Raw genomic sequence first — 23501 nt, 5'->3', positions numbered from 1 at the left:
ATCTCTTTTATGGTGTTTAACACTTCAGAAATGCCTAAAACACAATTGTATTTTTTAGGAAAGCCCGCCTCCAACATGTCTTTAATTGTGTTACTCCTACCCATTTGACAGTATATTTTAATAAGAACAATGCAGAGTCTGATCCCTGCACGAAGAGAAAAGTTTCTTAAAAAAACGAAAACATTTCCCTCTCGTTTTTTTTATTTGTAGGTTTTCGCTGCTCCTTCTTAATCTGGAGGAATATTATTTTGAACAGCATACGGCTAATCATATTATAAACACAGACTGCAGAGATGAAAGGTAGAAAACCATTTGTGTTTTGAAAATTATACTGGAGTCATTCCGCTATTGGATCTCAATTTGGTTATGCAAATCTTTTTTTTTTCTTTTTCCTTTTCTTTTTAGGAAAATCAGAGGTTCACTAAAAATCTGCTCAAAATCAATTATTTTTGAACCAGATGAGAAAATCCAGCCCATTATTAAGGTAAATTGTCCAGTCTGATCATTTGGTAGTAACTTAGTTTCTTTTTAAAATGTATGTTTAAAGAAATACATATTTCTATAACTTGCTGCAGATCCCATTGCGAGACTGTATTAGTATAGAAGCACCAGAAGATAATGAAGCAAATAATCCTTTCACCTGGTATGTGAATTTAAGATGTTTAGATACTTCTATTTTTGTTTTTAATAAGTGGAATACTTGTATTTCAAGTACCTTATCTACATTATAGGTATACACCTGGAGTGATTTCTGTTGTATCCAATCAGGTAAGAAAAACATATAACAAATTCATGGTTCATAACTAAGAAAAGTTTTTTCTAGGATTTCTTTAAGCATTTTCAAAAAACAATATTGGACACAATGAACTAGAAAATAATATGCCACATTACCGTTCTTAGCATCTTTCATAAATAAGTAAATACAGAAAAAAAGAAATGTTCAACTCAAACTTAGTTGACGTTGACATGTTGAGGGTATCTCTTGAATAGATGGTAAGTCAGATACGATAAATTTACCTCCAAGCTCAATTGCAAATTGCCTAGTAAAGATAATATTTTCAGAAATGAATGGATACAGGAGGATCACTTTTATCATTAAAAACCAAGGGAGGTGTATTTCAACTTTGATACTTCTTGTTTTGGTCTTTCTATATCTCTTGCAGTTTTTCTGACTCTCCACTACCATCATGGCTTGCTTACATCTGTCTTTTCAAAGATTCAAGTGGAAAACTCAGTTCAAAGATTGGACTCTACTGTGTGTGCATTTAAAATTTTCAGTAACTGAACATGAAGTATGGAAGTAATGTTAGAGCATGGAATGTCTTGGATATAGTTAATTCAAATTTGCAAATAATGTTCAACACTCTAAGCTTCATTTAAAAAAATGGAGCGGATCTAAAGATTTCAAAATTAGAAAGACTTCAACAAAAAATGGACACACTTTTCATGAAATCTTTTGAGAAAAAAATTCAACCCATTTTCATTTTGGTCCACTGGTAGATTTCACACTTGTAATCTTGTTTTTGCCCTAATAAAGAACAAATTGCTACAGTTGAAAATTAATTTGGGCAGGTCACTAGACTGTCTACATGGGAAAGTTGTACTAGTTATACTGATGTAGTTATACCCAGTACAGTTAGTTATTCTATTTTCAGTGTAGAGCTGCTGTGAAAATGGCATTATGGGTCCATGGCAACAACTTCTATATAAAATGTCCTCTGTTTACAAATATAAAGATGCCTTTCTAACAACCAGTCCTGCAAACTCAGTCAGGTCCCTAAGAGTGGAGCTATGTTCTTTTCCTTTTCGTCCCCACACTCTCCTGTTAAAGTTGTGAAGAACAAAACACATTAGCCCAATCTGTAGTCCAAGGAGGATTCCTCTTGCAGTATCTCAAAAACATCTTTTATAATAGAAAGTGTTCGGCAAACTAAATATGAGGTAGTTAGGTGCTACCATCTCCTTCCTATAACACTGCTCTACAGCCAAAATGCTTCTGAAATAAATGTAGTCAAACTTTACTAATTCTGGGTCACTGAGAACGAAAATGATGCTTAAAATTGTTGTTTGGCTCTAGTTTTCAAGATATGCTATTGGGTCAGTATATACGACCCTTGACTTGGGAATGGCGGAGGATAAGTGAGTTATAAAGGGGAGGGATCTCAATTTAAACCAGAAATGACTAAAATATATCTTTGACTGGATCTATGACTAAATCTATGACTGGGTTTGGACAGTACTTGCTTTTTAGGCAAAACAATGAATAATGCAATCTGAAGCTGGTATTGGGTCATACATGATATGAATTGCATCATGTTATTCCTAGAAGTAAGCTTTGTTATGATTGTATCATCCATGACATCACTCTGCTGAACAAATTGCCCTATATCAGCTCTAGAAATCATACAGTGTCGTGCTCTCTTATTTGCCAGTGTTTGATTTTGCAAAGGGACACATTTCTGTTTAGCCAAAGTGAGCAGAGATGCCTCGTACTTGTGTGAACAGTGCAGATAACTTCTGCTATGTTTGTGGTGAAGTGACTTTTGCATCATAAAAGCGCAGTATGACCACTATGGTTAAGAAAGCCTATCGCCTTTATTTTGGCTGCAAAATTGGAGATCAGGACAAGAGGTGGGCCCCACACATATGCTGCAACACTTGTGCAACAAATCTTGGCCAGTGGTTGAACAGGAAAAGGAAATCTATGCCTTTTGCAGTGCCAATGATTTGGAGAGCGCCAACAACTCATACCAGCAATTGTTACTTCTGCATGGTGCCTCCAGTTGGGAAAGGTGTGTCAAAGAAGAAAAAGTGGACTGTGCATTATCCAAACATTCCATCAGCTATACGCCCATTACCCCACGGAGAAGGACTGCCGGTTCCTGATGCACCAGAATCATTCTCACTTGAGTCAGACGAGGAAGAGGATGAAACTTCTGGTCCTGAACCATCAATGTCACTGGACCCACATTTTCTCCCATCCTCCTCCTCTGAACCACACCTCATAACACAAGGTGAACTGAATGACCTTGTCAGGGATTTGGAACTACCCAAGAGTAAGGCAGAGCTGTTGGGCTCCAGACTACAGCAGTGGAATCTCCTGGCAGGTGATGTTAGGGTTTCCATGTTCCGTGAGCGTCAAAAGGATCTTGTCCCATTCTTCTTCATGGAAGGTGATCTTGTAGTCTGCAACAACATCGATGGTGTGATTGCAGCCCTAACATCGTTCACGATCCAGATGAGTGGAGACTGTTCATTGATTCATTGAAGACGAGTCTTAAAGCTGTTTTACTGCATAATGGCAATGTTTTGCCATCAATTCCAGTTGGTCATGCAGTCCATATGAAGGAAACCTATGACAACATGAAACAACTTTTGAGGTGCATAAACTATGACCAGTGGCAGCTTTGTGGCGATTTGAAGGTTGTTGCTCTCTTGCTTGGTCTGCAGACTGGATACACAAAGTATTGCTGTTTTCTCTGCGAATGGGATAATCGTGCAAGAGATTCCCACTACATTAAGAAAGATTGTCCACTCCGACAGTCACTGGAGCCTGGGAGGAAAAGTGTTCAGTATCCACCACTTGTTGAATCAAGGAAGATTTTGTTACCCCCCTTACACATCAAGCTGGGTCTGATAAAGAACTTTGTCAAGGCCATTGACAAAACACAAGCAGCTTTCAAGTACCTCCGTGGAAAATTTCCAAGGTTAAATGAAGCTAAGATAAAGGAAGGTGTCTTTGTTGGTCCTCAGATTCGTTAACTTCTTCGAGATGATGCATTTGACCATGCACTGCGTGGCAAGGAAAAGATGGCATGGAAAGCCTTCCAGTTAGTGGCAATAAATTTTCTCGGAAACAACAAGGCAGACAACTACAGGTTGTTGGTGGAAAACCTCCTCAAGGCATACAAAAGCCTTGGTTGCAACATGTCACTAAAGACACACATTTTTTTGCACTCTCATCTAGATTTTTTTCCACCGAACTACGGAGCAGTGAGCGACGAGCATGGCGAGCGATTTCACCAGGACATTGCAACGATGGAGAAACGCTATCGGGGCAAATGGAGCCCATCAATGCTTGCAGACTATTGCTGGACAGTGACAAGAGATGCTCCATTTAATGAATACAAGAGACAAGCCAAGAAGCACCGAGTAGACACTGAATAGGACTAAACTATGTACATAATAGTTTTTTGCCTTTGTTTCATAATAAATTGTATTTATATAACCCTTTAAAAATCAGCAAAAGTGTTACATAAACAGGACAGGTGAAATATCATCATGTAAAGCAACCATAAACACATGAAAAGACCTAGGTTTACAATTTATGATTAAAACTTTATCTACACAATATACATAGACATAAAATGTAAAAACTTAAATATCTTAGAAACAGTAGCCAATCAGTTGTTTTAATTGTCATATTTGAATTCAGCACATCAAAATACATAATAAATAGCACATTTTATCTCTGAAGCAGACGACTTCTCAAAAATTGTAGACCAGTGTAATCAGGTGTGCTGGAACAATTTTCCTAAGGGGGTGCTGATGATGGAAACCAGGTCTTTGGTGTTTGTTATTACTACTTCAAGCCAGAGGATGCAGGAGCACTCTTCGTTCCAGCACCACTGCCGATAATACTGGTAATGTATGGAAATCCTTGGCTGAAAGCTGTGATATAAAAAGCATTTTATATAAAAGGGAGGGAATTTAACGTGTATAAAATGTGTATAATTGACACTTTCTGATGTCTGTCAGACTCTGTGCAGAGAAACCTTTCTTAGTATATAAGACTTAGACCTCATTACATCCATTTTGTAATAAGTTGTAGTTACCGTGAATTATAATGGAACAGGTGTACAATATATTCACAGACAGGATTACTTTCTCTGTAAACTCAAAGCTCATTGCCAGTGTATGACTGAATAAGAAGCCTTTTGTTTTGATTGCTAGTAATGGGCAACTGAAAAGCTATTTAATGCCATAATAGCTGCAAAATAAAACCTGTAATGTGAAGATCATTGGAGATTATCAAAACAGTATAAAAATACTGTAACTTCTGCTTTTGTTATCTCTGAGGAATAACAAGATGCATTAATAATATATGTTAAAACCTGAAAGTGTCTTTTCTGTTATGCTTGTTTGGTAATGCAGATGCTTTCAACCTTCATGTTCTATTTGCTAATTTAAATTTGGGATATCTATTTGAGAGTTCTCCAAACTGTAAAATATTCATTTAACATGCAGTAATACAAGCTAACTGCAATGTAAGCAAATCTTAGATATAAGGCCCCGATCCTGAAATGTGGGCAAACCTCTGTGCCTGCACAGAGCTTGTTGCTAGATCAGCGCTTTCATAGCCATAGTTTGTTTGATTATTACCAGAGCACCTAAGAGCTCTAGTCATGGACCAGTACCCCATTGTGTTAGATGTTGGTTGTACAAAGACAGAAGAAAAAGACAGCCCCTGTCCCAAAGAGATAATAGATGTCTACAGACAGGTAGATGGGGGAGTGCAAGGAAACAATGATCAATATTGGTCAGCACAGTCAGCAGTGCTCTCAGCACACCAGTACCCATTGTCAAGTTTTTTGCAGGTATCACTGAAAAGGAGAATAGTGAGGTAGCTTTCTGGATGTTTACAGGGAACTACTCCCAAGCGTGAAGGGCAGCATGAGAGAAAGCATAAAGGTACTTTTTTGAAAATTTAACAGGTGGCCAGTTGGAGGTGACATCTTTTCAATGGACCGTTCTGGCCTTGGAATCTATGAATCTTGAGAGTAAATGAGAGGCAGGCCATGAAGGGCCTTGAAAGTGAAGACGGTCTGGAATAGTAGTTTGATTTAAATATTAAAACTAATTCAAAGAAGAACATTAGAAAAGTTAAGTGCAAAACAAATTCTAGGAAAGGGCTGTATACCAAACAGCCTTCCAATAAGTATAGTTAGACTTCAGTGCTCTTTCCTTACATTGCATTTAATCCTCTAAATATTGTGGACTCTTTTAGCAAATAGAATAAAAATGCACTAAATCAAAAAAGATGTTTAAGAAATTAAGCTTCTTGGTTGAGTTGAACACTTGTGCCTTTTGTAGGTGGTGGTCATATTGCTGAAAAGCGATAGCTCTCACTAGCAGAAGTCACTCAAACTAAAAGAGTGCAATCCTGCTTCTATCTTGCTTAACAGTAGTTTACTGTCTTTAAAACCAGAAAGTGCTTACAACTTGTTAAACCTGTTCTTACATCAGTTTTAGTCCTTTATTTATTTATTTATTTATTTATTTATTTATTTTATTTTATTTTATTTATTGAATGCCTTTCTTCAGCAGTATCACCAGTGAACATGCCGCGCTAATGACAACTTAAATTCGGGATACAGCTAATTGAGTGAAAGGCATCATAACATAATTTAGTTAAAAACATTTAATATCACTGACTTTATTATTAATATTTGTTTCTATCTTTGGTCTTTTTACATAGCTTAGTAAAACAGTAATGTTGACAAGTTATTTTAACAGTCATAAATCTTTAACTTTTTGAATCTTTGAATCTCAACATCTACCATCACTAAATAATTATTGTCTGATCCCCACATAATTTCCTGCAACTGTAAAAATTTAACTAATAAAAAGCTTAAAAATAAACATTGATATTATCCATCAAAATTATATATACAAAAATTGCATTCTGCCAAGCCTAATTATATAGGATTAGAAAACAAAGCAAAAGCTGCCAAGTTTAAGAATGGATACAAGTCCTCATGCTTTAGGGCATAACCAACTTCTAAATGAAGAGTTTTATGAATGATGTTTTATGAATTTCTAAATGAAGAAATTTTCCTTACAAAAAGGTAGTTCCATAATTGCCCACATCTCGGTTTCTTGCACCTTACTCTGAAGCATCTGGTACTGGCCACTTTTGGCAACAGGGTACCAGATGGGCCATTCCTGGCAATTTCTATTTCTGACCTCTTTGTCACTGTCACTCCCCTCTTGCTTCCTCCCTGCGCAGACCTCCACATACACATCATGAGTGCACACACTTTATCCACATATTGTCACCAAACTATATATTTCATAGAGAATTTATTGTCCAAGTGTATTCTGGCTAAATGATCTTTTATCCTTTTTCAGGCTTTTCTCATTAAAGAACAAAACATTATTGCACCCTATAAAACTGAAAGAGTAAGTAGACATTTTTCATTATGTTTAACCATCTAAGGATTTTATATGAACTATGCTCTTGTTCCTGAAAGAGCAAGCTTGATTATTTAATTGCCATCTGAGTTTTATGGAAAGAAATGCAAAGTACTTATAATAAGTACTTCTGTGTATTGTATAATAAACATAGTCTGGGTATTTGCCTTAATGAATGCATAATGTGTTGTCAAAGGTCTAAGGCTGCCATGACTTGATATTGAAACAAACTTTGTATGCATTTAAAAGCTTTTCAATTGCTAGGTTAAACTAGATCAAGGAAAGGCAAATGAAGAAAGAAAATGCAGTGCAAAGAAACCAGTTTTTATAAATTTGCTGTGAAAGAACATAAGCGCTCAAATACCAACAAACTTCGTTCTTACCCAGAAGTTACTGGAAAAGAGTGAACAGGCACAAGAATTGTTTAAATTGCCCCAAATATTCTATCTTCCTTTAAATAAGAGCAAGATTTCAAGGATAACACAGCCCACAAACTCCTATTTCTATAATGAACAGCAACATGTCTTGGGAATGCTCTCTTGCTCCCTTCACAACTTTTTTAGGTTTTCTGTGTACTGTTTATTAACTAGATCTCTATTCATAAAGCATAAGCACTCTTGAAAGTTAGGGGGAAACAGTAAAAACCTTGTTGCACTGCTTTTCCCGTTATTCACCAGCAGTATGTTGGCAGTACAGACAATAAAACCTTATTGACAGGAAAAGGTCCCTGTGACAGGGTGCTGGGCTGGGACTGCTGAGCCAGCTCTCTGTCATGCCGATTAAGGGAGGTAGATTGGAGCTCCCTAGAGAAACCTGTGCCTGATTGACAAAGGGGAAACATCTGCCAGCCCAGTTAGCCTGGGTCTGCAGAGGAAGGAAGCCAAGGTGGGGCAGACAGAAAGGGGGAAGCCAGAGAGTGGCAGGAGAGGGGTAGTTCCCCACTCCCCCCCCCGGTTGCAGAAATTGAGAAGCCCTTAAGGCTGAAACCTCCAAGCTTTAGCTGGTGAGAAGGCGGTGGGATTACACACTGTAAATAAACTGCACCGGTGATTGCTGAGCCAGAAGGTCTCAGTGGTTTTGGAACAGAGCAGAGGCAGGAGTAAAGGGGGCCCTGCTATGCCATGTTACAGTCCTGGACAATAACAAATCCAGCTGGATTGAGCTTGACGGGAAAAGATTGAGTCCTTGCTCCAGAATTCAAACTTACTGGAGGCTAACTAGTTGGGAGGAACTTTTTTGGTCCAGTTCGTGTCAATTATCTTTAGGTACTGGAGCGGAATTTTTTTTTCTTGTCATTTCTGTTCCTAACTAATCCTTATTTATGTGAGTGGTAGGGAATCATAACTAACACCATAAAGGGATGCAGCTGTATTGCTGCATGTTAAAACAAGAAACCTAGTGTTTCTTCCATAGCTTCAAGGGCTCACTTGTTCTGCTGTTGCCAAACCGATCTTCCCCCTGAATGATTACTAATTCCAGATGCTCATCTGAGTACTTTGCTCTGGTGCTAAGTTTAGGTATGTGTGTTTTGAAACTCCACTGATCCTCTCCAGTTAGCACCTATGTAGTCACACTCTCCAGCAAATCAGAATATCCTGAGTAGTTTTTGTTATCTTTCCATGTGACTGGGGAGATGGACTTTTTCTAAGATCCCTTTTGCCTATGTTGGCTCTAAATAACCCACGACACTGAAAAGCGGCTCTTCTGCAAAATAAATCTTTCATTGCATCTACCTATATCCCAGTGTCACCAAATTCCTCTTAGTATTCATCTTGCCTCATTAGGTTATCTATTTAAAAAATCACAGGAGTTTATTTGATATACTTTTATACCATATGTCAGGGTTGTCAGAAGATTCTGTGATCTCCTTGCAGTGATACAATAGAGTGCAGACCTAAAATGTAGATAGATAAAATTGAACCTTGTTTTTAATGTTCAGTATTTTTCCATTGTACATATTCTCCTTCCTCATTCAGAGACCTGTACTGCAATTAACCTGCATAGCCTGATCTGCTAAAATGTTGTAGATTAGAAACTTTTGTCTAAAAGGTATACAGTAGCACTAAACATATCCTACAATAAAAACTAGATAAGCATGTACTGGTTCTAAAGTTACAAATAAATATGTTGACCCTCTGTTTTGGGTGTACAAGCATTTAAAAGCTTTTGCTTCTAACTAGGGCTGTCGATTAATCGTAGTTAACTCAAAAATTAATCACGATTAATCACAGTTTTAATTGCACTGTTAAACAATAGAATACCAATTGAAATTTCATTAAATATTTTTTGATGTTTTTCTACATTTTCAAATATATTGATTTCAATTACAACACAGAATACAAAGTGTACAGTGCTCACTTTATATTTTTATTAAATATTTACACTGCAAAAATGATAAACAAAAGAAATAGTATTTTTCAATTCACCTCATACAAATACTGTAGTGCAATCTCTTTATCATGAAAGTGCAACTGAAACAAATGTAGAATTTTTTTGTTACATAACTGCACTCAAAAAGAAAACAATGTAAAACTTTAGAGCCTACAAGTCCACTCAGTCCTACTTCTTGTTCAGCCAATCGCTCACACAAACAAGTTTGTTTATATTTACGGGAGATAATGCTGCCAGCATTGCAAGGTATTGACATGCCAGATATACTAAACATTCGTATACCTCTTCATGCTTTGGCCACCATTCCAGAGGACAGGCTTCCATGGTGATAACAGTCATTTTAAAAAAACAATGCGTTAATTAAATTTGTAACTGAACTACGTGGGGGAGAACTGTATGTCTCCTGCTCTGTTTTACCCACATTCTGCCATATATTTCATGTTATAGCAGTCTAAGTTGATGACCCAGCACGTGTTGTTCATCTTAAGAACACTTTCACTATAGATTTCACAAAACACAAAGTAGGTAGCAATGTGAGATTTCTAAAGGTAGCTACAGCACTTGACCCAGGGTTTAAGAATCTGAGAGGCACAAGGTGTAGTGCATGCTTTCAGAAGTCTTAAAAGAGCAACAGTCCGATGCGGAAACTACAGAACCCAAACCACCAAAAAAGAAAATCAACCTTCTGCTGGTCGCTTCTGACTCAGATGATGAAAATGAACATGTGTTGGTCCACATTGCTTTGGATTGTTATCGAGCAGAACCCATCATCAGCATGGACGCATGTCCTCTGGAATGGTGGTTGAAGTATAAAGGGACATGTGAATCTTTGGTGCATCTACCATGTAAATATCTTGAGATGCCGGCTACAATGGTGTCCTGCAAAGAACTGTTCTCACTTTCAGGTGACATTGTAAACAAGAAGCGGGCAGCATTGTCTCCTGCAAATGTAAAAAAAACTTGTTTTTCTGAGCGATTGGCTGCACATGAAGTAGGACTGAGTGGACTTGTAGGCTCTAAAGTTTTGCATAGTTTCATTTTGGAATGCAGGTTTTTTTTTTTTCCACATAATTTTACATTTTTAAGTTCAACTTTCCTGATAAAGAGATTGCACTACAGTACTTGTATGAGGTGAATTGAATACTATTTCTTTTGTGTTTTACAATGCACATATTTGTATTCAAAAATATAAAGTGAGCACTGTACATTTTGTATACTGTGTTTTAATTCAAATCAATATATTTGAAAATGTAGAAAACATCAAACAATAATAGAATACAATTTATTTAAATATTTTTGAACAGTGCAATTAATTGTGTGATTAATCACGATTAATTTTTATAATCACGATTAACTTTTTAATCGTTTGACAGCCCTACTTCTAACACTAGAATAATCTGAAAACTTGTCTCAAAATGTTTATTAAATACTGAATAGCTTGCCAAATACCACTTAAAAAGCAAATTTACTCCAATGAAGCTGCATTTTGTAATTTATTGTATATTTGTCATGGGTATGAAATCCAAAATAGTTCAAGAATGCCACCTTCTTTTAAAATCCATTTTGGCTAGAGAGTGTGTGGTCTTTTGGTACTGTGCTTTAATTATAGTCTCTCATCCGTATTAAACGTACTTTTTGTCTTTGGTAGGGTAAAACTGAATACCTCTTTCAATTGGATGTTGCTGGGAAGGTGGATGACGTTACACAAACTCTACTTCAGGTACAAGTGTTTGACAGCTTTGCAAACTTCACCACCACATCATCTAATTTTGGAATATGTGATACAGGTAGAATCTCTCTAAGCAAATAGTTTTATAGATTCATAGACTCTAGGACTGGAAGGGACCTTGAGAGGTCATAGAGTCCAGTCCCCTGCCCTCATGGCAGGACCATATACTGTCTAAACCATCACTGATAGACATTTATCTAACCTACTCTTAAATATCTCCAGAGATGGAGATTCCACAACCTCCCTAGGCAATTTATTCCAGTGTTTAACCACCCTGACAGTTAGGAACTTTTTTCTAATGTCCAACCATAAACCTCCCTTGCTGCAGTTTAAGCCCATTGCTTCTTGTTCTATCCTTAGAGGCTAAGATGAACAAGTGTTCTCCCTCCTCCTTATGACACCCTTTTAGATACCTGAATAGCTTCACCTTCTGAAGGCAAATGAAAGGACATGCCTAAGAATACTACCAATTTGCTTGGAGCACCTGTGATAACGTACACTAATCAAACATAGTGCTCATTTTGAAATCTGCCTTATACGTCTCTCTTAGAAAACTTTTATTTCTTGATGGTGCTTGTCTGTATAGACCAGATATTAAAATGACTTCAAATTTGAACAGTAGATCTGAGTAATAATTTCTTTTACAATTATTGCACGTCATTTCTCTGTTAACAGTCAGTGTGCAAGTCTGCTGAGTGCCCTCAACTTCTGTTGACTGTAGTATGAATCTATATGGTATTTAATTTTAACTCCTTTTTTTTATTAGCTCAACCGGGCCTCTCACCTGGACAAGCTGGGAGATCAGGCTGCCATGGTAAATCCAATGACCTATTTTAAGGGCATGTTGTTGTTGATGATGATGATCTGACTGCAATTAGGAATATAAAACATTTTAATCTTTTTTCTTAGATAACTGCTATATTGCAGTCACGTTTGGCTAGAACATCATTTGATAAAAACAGGTATGTTTCCAATTATTTTTTACTACAAAATTCAAGCTTGTTTAGAGATTAACAAAAGCTAATTAGCTTGTTTAAAGTGTTTAGGAAAACCTTGTTTACCACAGCATGTGCGTTTTAATTTAGAGGATCTTACTTCTCTTTGCATTATGACTCAGTATTGTAGCACCTTACATTTAGCATAGAGGATGGAAAATTCTCTGCTATAAAGTTAAATTTGTTACCTTTTAAACATCTTCATACTGTTCTGAGTCCTTATCCATGAGTTTCTGGTGGAAATATGGCATTTCTGAATGGACTGTGAAAAATGTGGCAGTGCGTGTGAAGCTGTCAATGCTTTAAAATGATGGCTGCTGCAGAATGTGATGGGGACTGTGTAACAACTTCTACTTTGGAGTGGCAGGGAAGATAGGGAGAGGACTCTGGTACATTTTTCAGATAACCTGTTTTAGGCATGCAATAAGATGCACGTAGAAAAATTTCTAGAGCAGTGTGTGACCATTTCAGTTAAGCAGGAACCAGTGAGAGATATATTGACTTCTGTGTTTTTTGTTTTTGTTTTTTTTTAAACTTTTCTCAGATTTCAAAATGTTTCTGAAACTTTGCATATGGAATGTGAAGCAGAAATGGTGACACCACTGGTGACTAATCCAGGGCATGTATGCATCACTGATGCAAACCTGTATTTCCAGCCTCTTAATGGATATCCTGTAAGTAAACAAAATTTCAAGTGTGATTTTTTTTTTTTTTTTCACCCTGCACATCTGTGTACCATATATAACTTATTTTTTCTAGATGACTCCTCATAAGAAAATGCCTCCTCTTGGAACAGAAGCAATAAGCACCTACGTAGATGTAATTTGTTGTGCTGATTAAAGTAATAACCATTTAATTTTCCACAGTTTTCCTGTGTTGACTGTTCATATGTAATATTATACATATCACTTAAATTACTGGGACTGTTTCTTGATCTTGACTATTTAATTGAAATGAAAACATAGTTCTTACTTTTTGATTTGTCAGAGAGAGATTATTTTCATTGGATTACTGGCCTAATAGCAGTTATTCAATTGCATGGTAGACTTTCCTTGTCTGAATATTCCATGTAATTTACAATGTATAGGACCTTATTCTGAAGTACTGTCCCTGCATACTGGAGATTTGAGTACATTCTGTGTCTAGTTAAAACTGAACAAGGTTAACTACATGTAGGGGGCTGTCCAGTTCCTGACCTACTAAACTTTTTTTCCACGGGGGGAAGGTGGAGGGTGTTGTAGATTAAACTGGTTGATCATTGCTGCTTCATTCATGGGACAGTTTGTGCTGTCAAAGGGTTAAAATTATTCTAAAACAATTGTTTAAAAATCTGTTCCCAAACCTACTATAGATTACCACTCACTATGCGTTTGTAATGTCCTAAAGTCAGATCCGCTGCCACCTTGTGTTCTGTTAGGTGAAAGAAATGCTATTTTATGTTTGTCCATAAGGTGGTATCCATAGCTAGCAAATATTTTTCCCAGCATGCTTACTCTTCAAGGACCCTTTCCATATTCTGACAACTTCCTCATTTTTGCCTTCTACTGTTGTGTGACTAGGGTTGTTTGAGAAAATTTTAGAATGACCTATAAACAGTGGAGTTGCCACTAAAGTTGTCTCTCAATCTGGGAAGCTGCCAATAGCAAAATAATTATTTCTCCTACAAAATAACTATTTCTGTAGGAGAACAGGGGTAGTTTCTTCTCTAATGTGGTGGATAAATCTTGCCTCCAGGGCATTACATGCCTACAAACAAAAAAAACCCTTGTTTAATTTCCTTGAATGTTACTGATATCATATATAAGAATCTGTGGAGTATTAATGCTTTTGGGATATGTTTTGATTTTTATTTTACAGAAACCTGTGGTTCACATAATGATGCACAATGTCCGTCGCATCTACAAAAGAAGACATGGTCTAATGCCATTGGTGAGCTGGGGTTGGTTACTTTTAGCCACATATATTGCTAATACCTTTCACACTTACTTTTTCTCCCACTGGATAAATTCAGAGAAACTCCTCTTGCTTTCTGAGATTAAGAATAGGACTGCAGTTTTCACCCACCATTTACGTTTTGTTAGCAAGGTAGAAGTTATAAACTGAAAGGAACAGTGAAATGTCTGTATGAGGGGTGAGGGCCTCTTCCATGGGTACTTTTTAAAAATTAATATTTCAGTTTGGTATTAGTGGAGACTAGTCCAGATCTTATGCTAAAAAGCTATTTAAAGGATTTTACTTAATTTGCTGATTATTCCGATATGTGAATGAGATGGAAACTTAAGTACACTCTCCGGTTCTACTGACCTGTATTACAGTTCTTTCACAGTGAAATAACAGACCTACTTTCTTTTGTTTGCCATAAAGTAATTTGGTTTATACATTGACTTCCGTGGCTTTACAGTGCCCAGATTTGGGGTATATTGACATCCCTAATGATTTCTTTTAAATTACATATTCTTCTGCAAAATGGCCAGGTTGGTAAATGTGAGTTCTAAAGATTATATATAATCTTGAAGTACAAGAAGGAAATTGTGTTAGGTTACATGACTGATGTGAGAGAGTGGCACAGGGGCAGCACAACAATTCTGCACTGAGATCTTGGTTGTACACTTTCAGTGGTTTTGTTTGTTTTTAACATAATGTAAATGTAAACTCTAGGTGTAACACCATTTGAGGGGAGGGACCCAAAGGGGCTCACTTTGGCCTTGTTTCAGTCAATTACTATATATTTTATAAAGTTAAAATGTGTACTGTGTATTGTATATGAAATTGTTAGATTGTCTCATTTGGATCAGTTGTGTACAGCCATAAATTTCCTTTCTCTGATTACAAGAAAATGCATGTGTATATGGTTGAGGAGGGGAGGCATCTTTACAACAGGCAGCGTATTAGCCAATAGTTAGGCAAAACTGCTGACGAATTTCTTGTATGGGAACAGTCTTAAGTTTTGGGTGTCGCTAACTGAATTTGGCTGTTAGTAACATGGGCAGTAGGGCTTGTCGCTGAATTTCTAGACTTAATTTTTCTCCTTTAATTTCAAAGGGTCTAGAAGTATTTTGCACAGAAAATGACCTGTGTTCTGACATCTACTTAAAATTCTACAACTCTCAAGATCGAGATGAGCTCTATTTCTATATTGCAACATATCTAGGTTTGAAACCATTTATTTATTAAATGTCCTACTTCGTTCCCTTGTGGGGAATATGCTGGGTTCTGTTGTCTTGATGTGTGGGAAGAGGTAGGTCACAATTGTGACGGGTTGGAGCACAGAACCCCACCTTGGGAGCTGCCACCTGATGTGCCAAGACTACTTCTGTCCTTGCCTTCCCTCTGCCAGCTCGGAACCCCAGCACCCCGTCTTGCTGAGCCAGATACTCCCATCTGCTCCAACACAGACCCAGGGTCTGAACCAACTGCCCAAAAGCTGCAGACTTAACTGAAAACATCTTACAGAAGTTGCTTGTCTCTAACACTCAGATGCCCAACTCCCAATTGGGTCTAAACCCAAATAAATCTATTTTACCCTGTATAAAGCTTATGCAGGGTAAACTCATAAATTGTTTGCCCTCTCTAACACTGATAGAGAGAGATGCACAGCTGTTTGCCTCCCCAGGTATTAATACATACTCCGAGTTAATTAACTCGTAAAAAATGATTTTATTAAATACAGAAACTAGAATTTAAGTGGTTCCGAGTAGTACTAGACAGAACAAAGTAAGTCACGAAGCAAAATAAAATAAAATGCGCAAATCTATGTCTAATCAAACTGAATACAGATAAGATCCTCACCAGTTCCAGAATGCTCCCTTTTACAGACTAATCTCCTTTTAGCCTGGGTCCAGCAATCACTCACACCCCTTGTACACTATCCTTTGTTCCAGTTTCTTTCAAGTATCCTGCGGGGTGAAGAGGCTCTCTCTTTAGCCAGCTGAAGACAAAATGGAGGGGGTCTCCCACAGGCTTAAATAGACTTTCACTTGTGGGTGAAGACTCCCTCCTCACTCCTATGCAAAGTCCAGCTCCAAGATGGAGTTTAGGAGTCACCTGGGCAAGTCACATGTCCATGCATGACTCACAATTTTTACAGGTAGCATCCATTGTTTACATGCTACCTTGAACGTCCTCAAGTAGTCTTCTTATGTGGATTGGAACATTCCAAGATCCATTGTCCTTTAAGTGTTTCTTGATTAGGTACTTAATTTCTACATTCCTTTCTCCAGGAATTGACCAAATGCTCTACTAAGGTTATTTAGAAATCAAGCCAGTACACAGCCAACATTCATAACATTAATAACTTTTAATACAAAAATGTTACATGCATACAAATAGGATTAATACATTCAGTAGATCATAACCTTTACGGAGATATGTTACATGCTATATGTAGCATTAAAACACATTCTAAGCATATTTCCATAAAGCCTTATGGGAGGTACCGTCACAACAATTATGCATCTTTTTAATAGGTGGAAAGCTCCATTCCTCCGTAGACTTTTGGGCATATGGGAGTCTATTTAGAGGCCACCTGTACCCCCTATAATAGGGGTCGGCAACCTTTGGCATGCGGCCCATCAGGGTAATCTGCCGGCGGGCCACGAGACATTTTGTTTACATTGATCGTCTGCAGGCACGGCCCTCCCCCACAGCTCCCAGTGGCCACGGTTTGCTGTTCCCAGCCAATGGGAGCTGCGGAAAGCAGTGGCCACCCTTGCTGCTCCCCACAGTTCCCATTGTCCAGGAACGGCGAACCGTGGCCACTGGGAGATGCCGGGGGCCGTGCCTGTGGACGGTCAACATAAACAAAATATCTTGTGGCCCGCCGGCAGATTACCCTGATGGGCTGCTTGCCGAAGGTTGCCAACTCATGTTCTATAAAAGTTACTGGGTAGCTGCAGGGGAAGGAGAATGAGAAGGTATGAAGAATATCCGGTTTCTACATATCTATGCTGTAGGAGCATATATAGGCCCCCCTCTTCCCCTCGCTACAGGTTACCATGCTTGCACTGTAACTAGCTAAAGATTTTTTATTTTTGGTGGAGGTTGGCAGGGGAGTTGGTTTCTAGAAGCCACCCACAGACTTGCATCTAATCTTTGATAGTGTTAAAGGACCTGTCGTCTGCTACGCCACCACCCCGAAATTGCCTGTATCAGCCTTTGTAACTGTGCTTTCTAGTTGCAGAAGATTGTATCTTCCACCTTGATTGTTGGCTTCTTTGTTTTTTTTTAAATAAGAGATGAATGCCAGTCATTCATCAGTAGGATTAAAAGTACAGGGTGTTCGTTACCAGACTGGGCCAATATTGTTAGGGGGAGTTCACTTTGTGACAACATGTATTTGTGAAATAGCTCTCAACAGTGCATCCTACTATCTCTTCAGCTTATGGACTCAATGAAGGTGTTAACGACAGAATTGTGTTAATGAATAACATAATTAATGTCTGTGAATAATTTAAGAAGAGGCTGGCATACAAATCCCAACCCCCTTAGTCTGTGATAAACCCAGTGTATGTCACAGGGGTGAGAGATAGCAGAATCTACTTAGATATGCTCAAATATAATCAAAGAAGCAGCCAACGTGGCAACAGTACCATATTCTGGAAATGGTCTGTCAGCTCAGGCCATCTTTTCCTTTAAGAGTATGGCTTGCATATCCATACTTCCATTAGAATCGTATTATTTGGTTTTGGAGCTAATGGAGGGGAGGATCTCTGACAGACACTCCACTCCGTATTCCGCAGGCAAAGAGATCCTCCTGTAGTAATTTCCTTTTTTCTGTGTGGTGTTGGTATTGCACCTTCATCCAATCTGTTTGTTAAACAGGACCTCATTCACAGAAAGGTGGGACCACATTTCACTAACTGATGTTAAGCAGGCACCATTAGTTACTCCATAGCAAAACAAATTCCTTTCATGTAGTCTCATCCCTTAGTAAACCATGATCCAGAATCTTAAGGGTCTTCTCACTACTAAGAAGAAAATTCTTCAAATACTGTAGACGTCATGTTTCTCTTTACTTTCACAAATGTTTAGTCTTTTTCCCCTGTCCAGTCAATTGGACTCCTTAATGATTTTTATGCATTTTAAAGCTATGGATAGGTATGTTTTAATTAGATTGTTTAAACATTATACATTTGCAGTGTATAATGCAGTGAAATAATTCAAGGTGCTTTAACGCTAAGTATCTTTTAGAATAGAGAAAGAAGTTTAATATTTTATTTTTATTTTTATTTTTTAAGAAAATCATATTACAGAGCAGACGGCTGAGAGTTACATGTTGCAATGGCAGCGAGGTCATATTTCAAACTACCAGTACCTTCTTCATCTCAACAATCTGGCTGATCGGAGCTGCAATGATCTCTCCCAGTATCCTGTATTTCCTTGGATCATAGCAGATTATTCTAGTTCAGAATTAGGTAAACAACATATATAGGAGGAAAAAACAGTCTGCACATGATGTACAAATCTGAAACTGCTGCTTTTATACTGCATAAAAATCATGCCACATCAATCTGAGGTTGGAGGGTAAGGAACAGGATGTTAATCAGTATGTTAATCCCAGCTCTATTGTGTCAAACAAGTGACCGTGTCTGATTTCCCCATCTGTAAAATGGGGCTAATACTTGATGAGGTGTGAAGCTTAACTAATGTTTGTAAAAAATTGAGGTGCTTGCTAAAAGGGCCACATTGTCTTCTTCCACAATATTTTTTATGAATGAGTCAACAATATCTGGTGGTCAATAATCTCAACAGCGTTTTGCATTTTCTTATAATCTATATGGAGCAATCATATGATAGTCTGGCATGAAACAGACTGATAAGGTACAGAAGAAATGTATGGACCAGGGGTTGCTAGACTGGGGCCAACACCATTTTCTGAGAAACGCTTCCTAAAAAAGGGAGGTTCAAGGCAGGGTGCTAACTGTCAAGGTTAGTGCCTAAACTGGCTTCCTGAGTAAGGTTTTAATTATAACGTTTTGTGTTGCTGGTAGCTTGCCCTCTTCAAAGTTGTGAATGCCTTTGCCGTTAATGGGCCCAGTTTGACTTCGCTTGTGCTTCTCAGCTCCCACTCAGACACCTCCTATTCAAACAATGTTGTTGTGACACAATGAAGGTGTCAAGTTACTTAAGGGATGGTATGGGGAAGATATGTCATTTATCTGTGCCTCAAGGCCACTGGGGCCCATATTAACAGATGGGAGATGTTTGCCCAATCGTCATGCTGTGGAACATATAATGTTAGCAAAATCCTACTCCAGAGCTAGCCTTTGTGTGCAACTTTTAGATAAGCTGAAAAACTAATGTTGGGAACGGGTATAGTCACTTAGGGCAAGTCTACAGCACAAAATTAAGTCAACCTAAGTTATGTCTACATGCAGCCACTGCAGTAATTGAATAGTTTTGCATATCCACACTACACACCTTGTGTTGGTGGTGCATGTCCTCATCAGGAGCACGTGCACCGATTTAAGTGTCAGTGTGGGACATTGTGGTACTACTTCTGAAAGGTGTCAACAATTGATGTAAGCAATGCACTGGCACTGTCGCCCTAACTACATCAAACTAAGCGCTACGCCTCTCATGAAGGTGGAGTTAAGTCAATGAGTTACATCGGTGGGAGCTACGTTTTAGTGTAAGCTGCCTTATGTTGACCTAACTCTATAGTGTAGGCCAGGCCTTAGTGCGAGAGCTTCTTGTGCCTGTAGGAAGAGGAGGAAAATGTTGTTTTAAAATATTAGTTTTTAAGTGATTCCTATCAGTGGTAGCAATCCATACAGATTAATTTCTTTTCTCTTTTAGATTTGACAAAGCCTGAAACATTCCGGGACCTTAGTAAACCAGTTGGTGCTTTGAATAAAGAAAGGCTGGAAAGACTACTGGTATGTGGAGTTCTGGTTTTTTTTGTTTTATAATTTGTGACCTACAAATCTTATTACTAAGAGGACTCCGTTTTCCATCTAGCATCTCTTGAGAGGATGAAATTCGCACAATACAAAAATAAAATAAACATGCTTGTATGACTTGTATTCAGATATTTCTAGGATTTTTCACTGTATTTCCTATGTTCTGCGATTCTTAAAACTGTTATTGAAACTTAGACTACAAACATCAGAAGCAAACTCTACCTGTATTAAGTTAGTGTGGTGTGGAATTCAATATATCCATAACTAATAGTGCAAACTTAAATATCTAAGAAGCACTGCATGTAAAATATGGAAAACAAACTTGTTAGCCTCATATTTATGATGAGATTTTTCTGCCTCTTTAAAATGAAGTCCACTAGAGAGTTAACTGTTGTGATTGCTTTTCCATGGATACTACGACGATTAGCTATATAAAACCCTATGATAGATGGATAGATTACGAAACATAATGTAAAATAAGTGTGTGTGGTTCAGTGAAATTATTTTTAAGAAGAACATAAGAATCTCTTTTAAAAAACAATATAGTTACAAATTAAGGTAGAACGTAGGCACATGCTTCTAAAGCCATGTCTGTATTTATGTCGGCAAAACATATGTCGTTCGGGGAGGTGAAAAAGCACCCCCTCGAGCGACATACGTTTTGCTGGCATAAGCGCTTGGTGCACAGCGCTGTGTCTCCTGCCGACATAGCTACTGCCGCTCGTTTAGGTAGTTTTATTATGTCAACGGGAGAGCTCTCTCCTGTCAGCATAGAGTGGCTACATGAGCGATCTTACAGTTGCACAGCTGTATTAATACAGCTGTGCCACCGTAAGCTTCCTAGTATAGACATGGCCTAAGTCTCTGAGAAAAGGGGTTTAATGGAGAGGGGAAAGTGGGGGAATATTAAAAAAAAAAAAAAATTTAAATCCACACATATGGCAAAAGACCAGGGTAAAAAGTGACTGATTAATACCTGAAATGGAGTACTGCCACCGTACTTCATATGCAGTTATAGACAATACCGCGTAAGAAATTCCTTCTCATTCCACATCAGGCAGGAATTTTTTTTTTATGAGCAATCTAACATATAAATGCAGTGTTTGAAAGATCCCCATCTCTTCACTGGCATTAGACTTCATGATTGTAATTCTTAGACATAAAGCTGCAAAAACACTTTAGAGAATCCTAGTATATTCTTTATAGGACCTGTCTTATTGGCAAATTGGCAGCATTAAGTATCAGAGGGGTAGCCGTGTTAGTCTGAATCTGTAAAAAGCAACAGAGGGTCCTGTGGCACCTTTGAGACTAACAGAAGTACTGGGAGCATAAGCTTTCGTGGGTAAGAACCTCACTTCTTCAGATGCAAGACATCTGAAGAAGTGAGGTTCTTACCCACGAAAGCTTATGCTCCCAGTACTTCTGTTAGTCTCAAAGGTGCCACAGGACCCTCTGTTGCTTTTGGCAGCATTAAGTTATCATAAAGGAACAATCATATGAAGAATATAAATATCCTTAAGCAATTCAACAGCATGGGGATAATTATTAAGCTCTTTAAGAAGCACTGGGACACGAAATTCTTGCCAGATCAGTAGCATCTTTACTGGTGAAAAAGAGAGAAGGATTTTAAAGAAATAAAGATTCTTAATGTAAATTCTGATTTCCACCCCTACATTTCTTTGATTTTATGCTCTGAATCAGTTGATTGCTTTATTTGTATTGGAATACATTCTAATTTCAAGAGGTATCTTGAATACATAAGTCTCTGCTAATAGATACCATTGAGTTGGAGTTGCATATGGAAAGGCAGCATGTCCAGATAAAACACTTAAAAATTACTGTAGTGATACATGTTTGGAAACTTACATAGATTCTTGGTCTATGATTGTTATGGATGATTTAAAGAAGTGTAACCTTTAACTTATCCTAAGATGTGAAGAAGAGCTATAACGCTGAATTTATAGACATGCCATAAACTTACAAAAATGCAAACTGCCAGTGTACCTTGTTTTTTTCCACTTTCAGCCTGTTCTGCTCTTTTTAGCTTACGAGGAATGCATTTCAGATAGTGTGTGTATAATGGAATACAGGAATTCCTTACTGAGATTAAGTATCTGTAACTATACAATTTAAAAGCTTTGTATTGTGTTTTTATCTGAATGAGAAGAAGTGTTTAATCCTAGCTTAAGTTTTTTGATAAACATGTGTGTGTTTAATACAGAGGAAAAAAATACTACTCTAATTTTAAACAGTTTGTCTTTTTTTCAATATGTTGCAGACACGTTATCGGGAAATGCCAGAGCCTAAGTTTATGTATGGCAGCCACTACTCGTCTCCAGGTTATGTTCTGTTCTATCTTGTTAGAGTTGGTAAGATTGCTTTCATTGCAAGTCTTTTGAATACCTGGTGGGTTTGAAAATAAGCAGAATTTGGACAGATCTGACTTCCATTCTTATCTCCCCAGCACCAGAGTACATGCTTTGTTTACAAAATGGAAAGTTTGATCATGCTGACAGAACATTCAACAGGTTGGTTTAATTTGAATTTAACAGATTTATTTTTCATTATAATATTGTTTCCTTTAAATTGCATGCTTATATGGGGCTTAAACTTTCCTGACCAATATACCTTTGACTTGTATTATGTCTAGTATTGCAGAAACCTGGAAAAACTGTCTGGATGGTGCAACAGACTTCAAAGAGGTAAGTAGCCAGAAGCTACTTGAGGTCACATTACCTGACTGTTCTGTCCTCCTTTTTTCCATTTCAAAAATTTTAAATTTCTGTTGGTTGCTTCCTTATGGAAGCCTTGCTACGCTTGGTTTGAGCTTGGCACTGGAGATAGGTTTAAATGCCTTCTCTGAATGGTCACATGGCTTTTGGTGGGCTGCTTTTCCTTTTTTTTTTTTTTTTTTTTTTTTAATAGTTCTATTTTGATCTGATCTTTAGTTAGAGATTTTAAGCGAAGATCATGAGATTATTCTACCAAGTTCCTTTCCTTGCTGAATATAATTGGGACTTGGCTTTTATAGTGCAGCCCATTTTGGGGGTTTAGAATTATAGTTCATCTTTTTTTTTTTTTTTTTTGTATCTTCTGTTTTTAAGCATCACAGAAATATTGTGTTTGAGACATCTTAAAAGCTTTCTCATTGTTCTTAATGTCTTTTAAAAAACTAAAGGAGATCTGTCACGTAGATGTTTGGAGCTGGTAAATTATGCTTCACTGACATCAGAGAAGCTTGAATTGGGAAAGGAGGCTTTTCTTAACATTGCAGTCCAGTTTTCCACTGCA

The 23501-nt window shown here is 37.6% G+C and overlaps 1 protein-coding gene across 5 annotated transcripts in view; it reads left to right on the top strand.

The window, feature by feature from the left end:
* Positions 1-23501, top strand: part of NSMAF (neutral sphingomyelinase activation associated factor) — a 61809-nt gene that overhangs the window by 13519 nt on the left and 24789 nt on the right. For 4 of the 5 annotated variants that reach the window (XR_010598881.1, XR_010598882.1, XR_010598883.1 and 1 more), the window contains exons 2-17: positions 211-300; positions 406-484; positions 576-643; positions 732-768; positions 7132-7182; positions 11234-11305; positions 12081-12128; positions 12224-12276; positions 12854-12983; positions 14167-14238; positions 15352-15460; positions 18546-18722; positions 20107-20186; positions 22489-22579; positions 22675-22738; positions 22861-22912. Coding sequence is in view for 2 of the 5 variants with exons in the window: in XM_065585603.1 (XP_065441675.1) it covers positions 211-300; positions 406-484; positions 576-643; positions 732-768; positions 7132-7182; positions 11234-11305; positions 12081-12128; positions 12224-12276; positions 12854-12983; positions 14167-14238; positions 15352-15460; positions 18546-18722; positions 20107-20186; positions 22489-22579; positions 22675-22738; positions 22861-22912 (1273 nt within the window). In the remaining 3 variants the exon portion in view is untranslated. Of the gene's footprint in view, positions 1-210; positions 301-405; positions 485-575; positions 644-731; positions 769-4480; positions 4644-7131; positions 7183-11233; positions 11306-12080; positions 12129-12223; positions 12277-12853; positions 12984-14166; positions 14239-15351; positions 15461-18545; positions 18723-20106; positions 20187-22488; positions 22580-22674; positions 22739-22860; positions 22913-23501 lie in introns of those variants that run through there. The other variant, XM_024114107.3, reaches the window with a different exon arrangement.

The sequence above is a fragment of the Chrysemys picta genome, chromosome 2 (assembly GCF_011386835.1).
Source record: "Chrysemys picta bellii isolate R12L10 chromosome 2, ASM1138683v2, whole genome shotgun sequence".
NCBI lineage: Eukaryota > Metazoa > Chordata > Testudines > Emydidae > Chrysemys > Chrysemys picta.
Note: the sequence above shows the minus strand (reverse complement) of the source record. Positions and strands in the feature narration are given on the sequence as shown.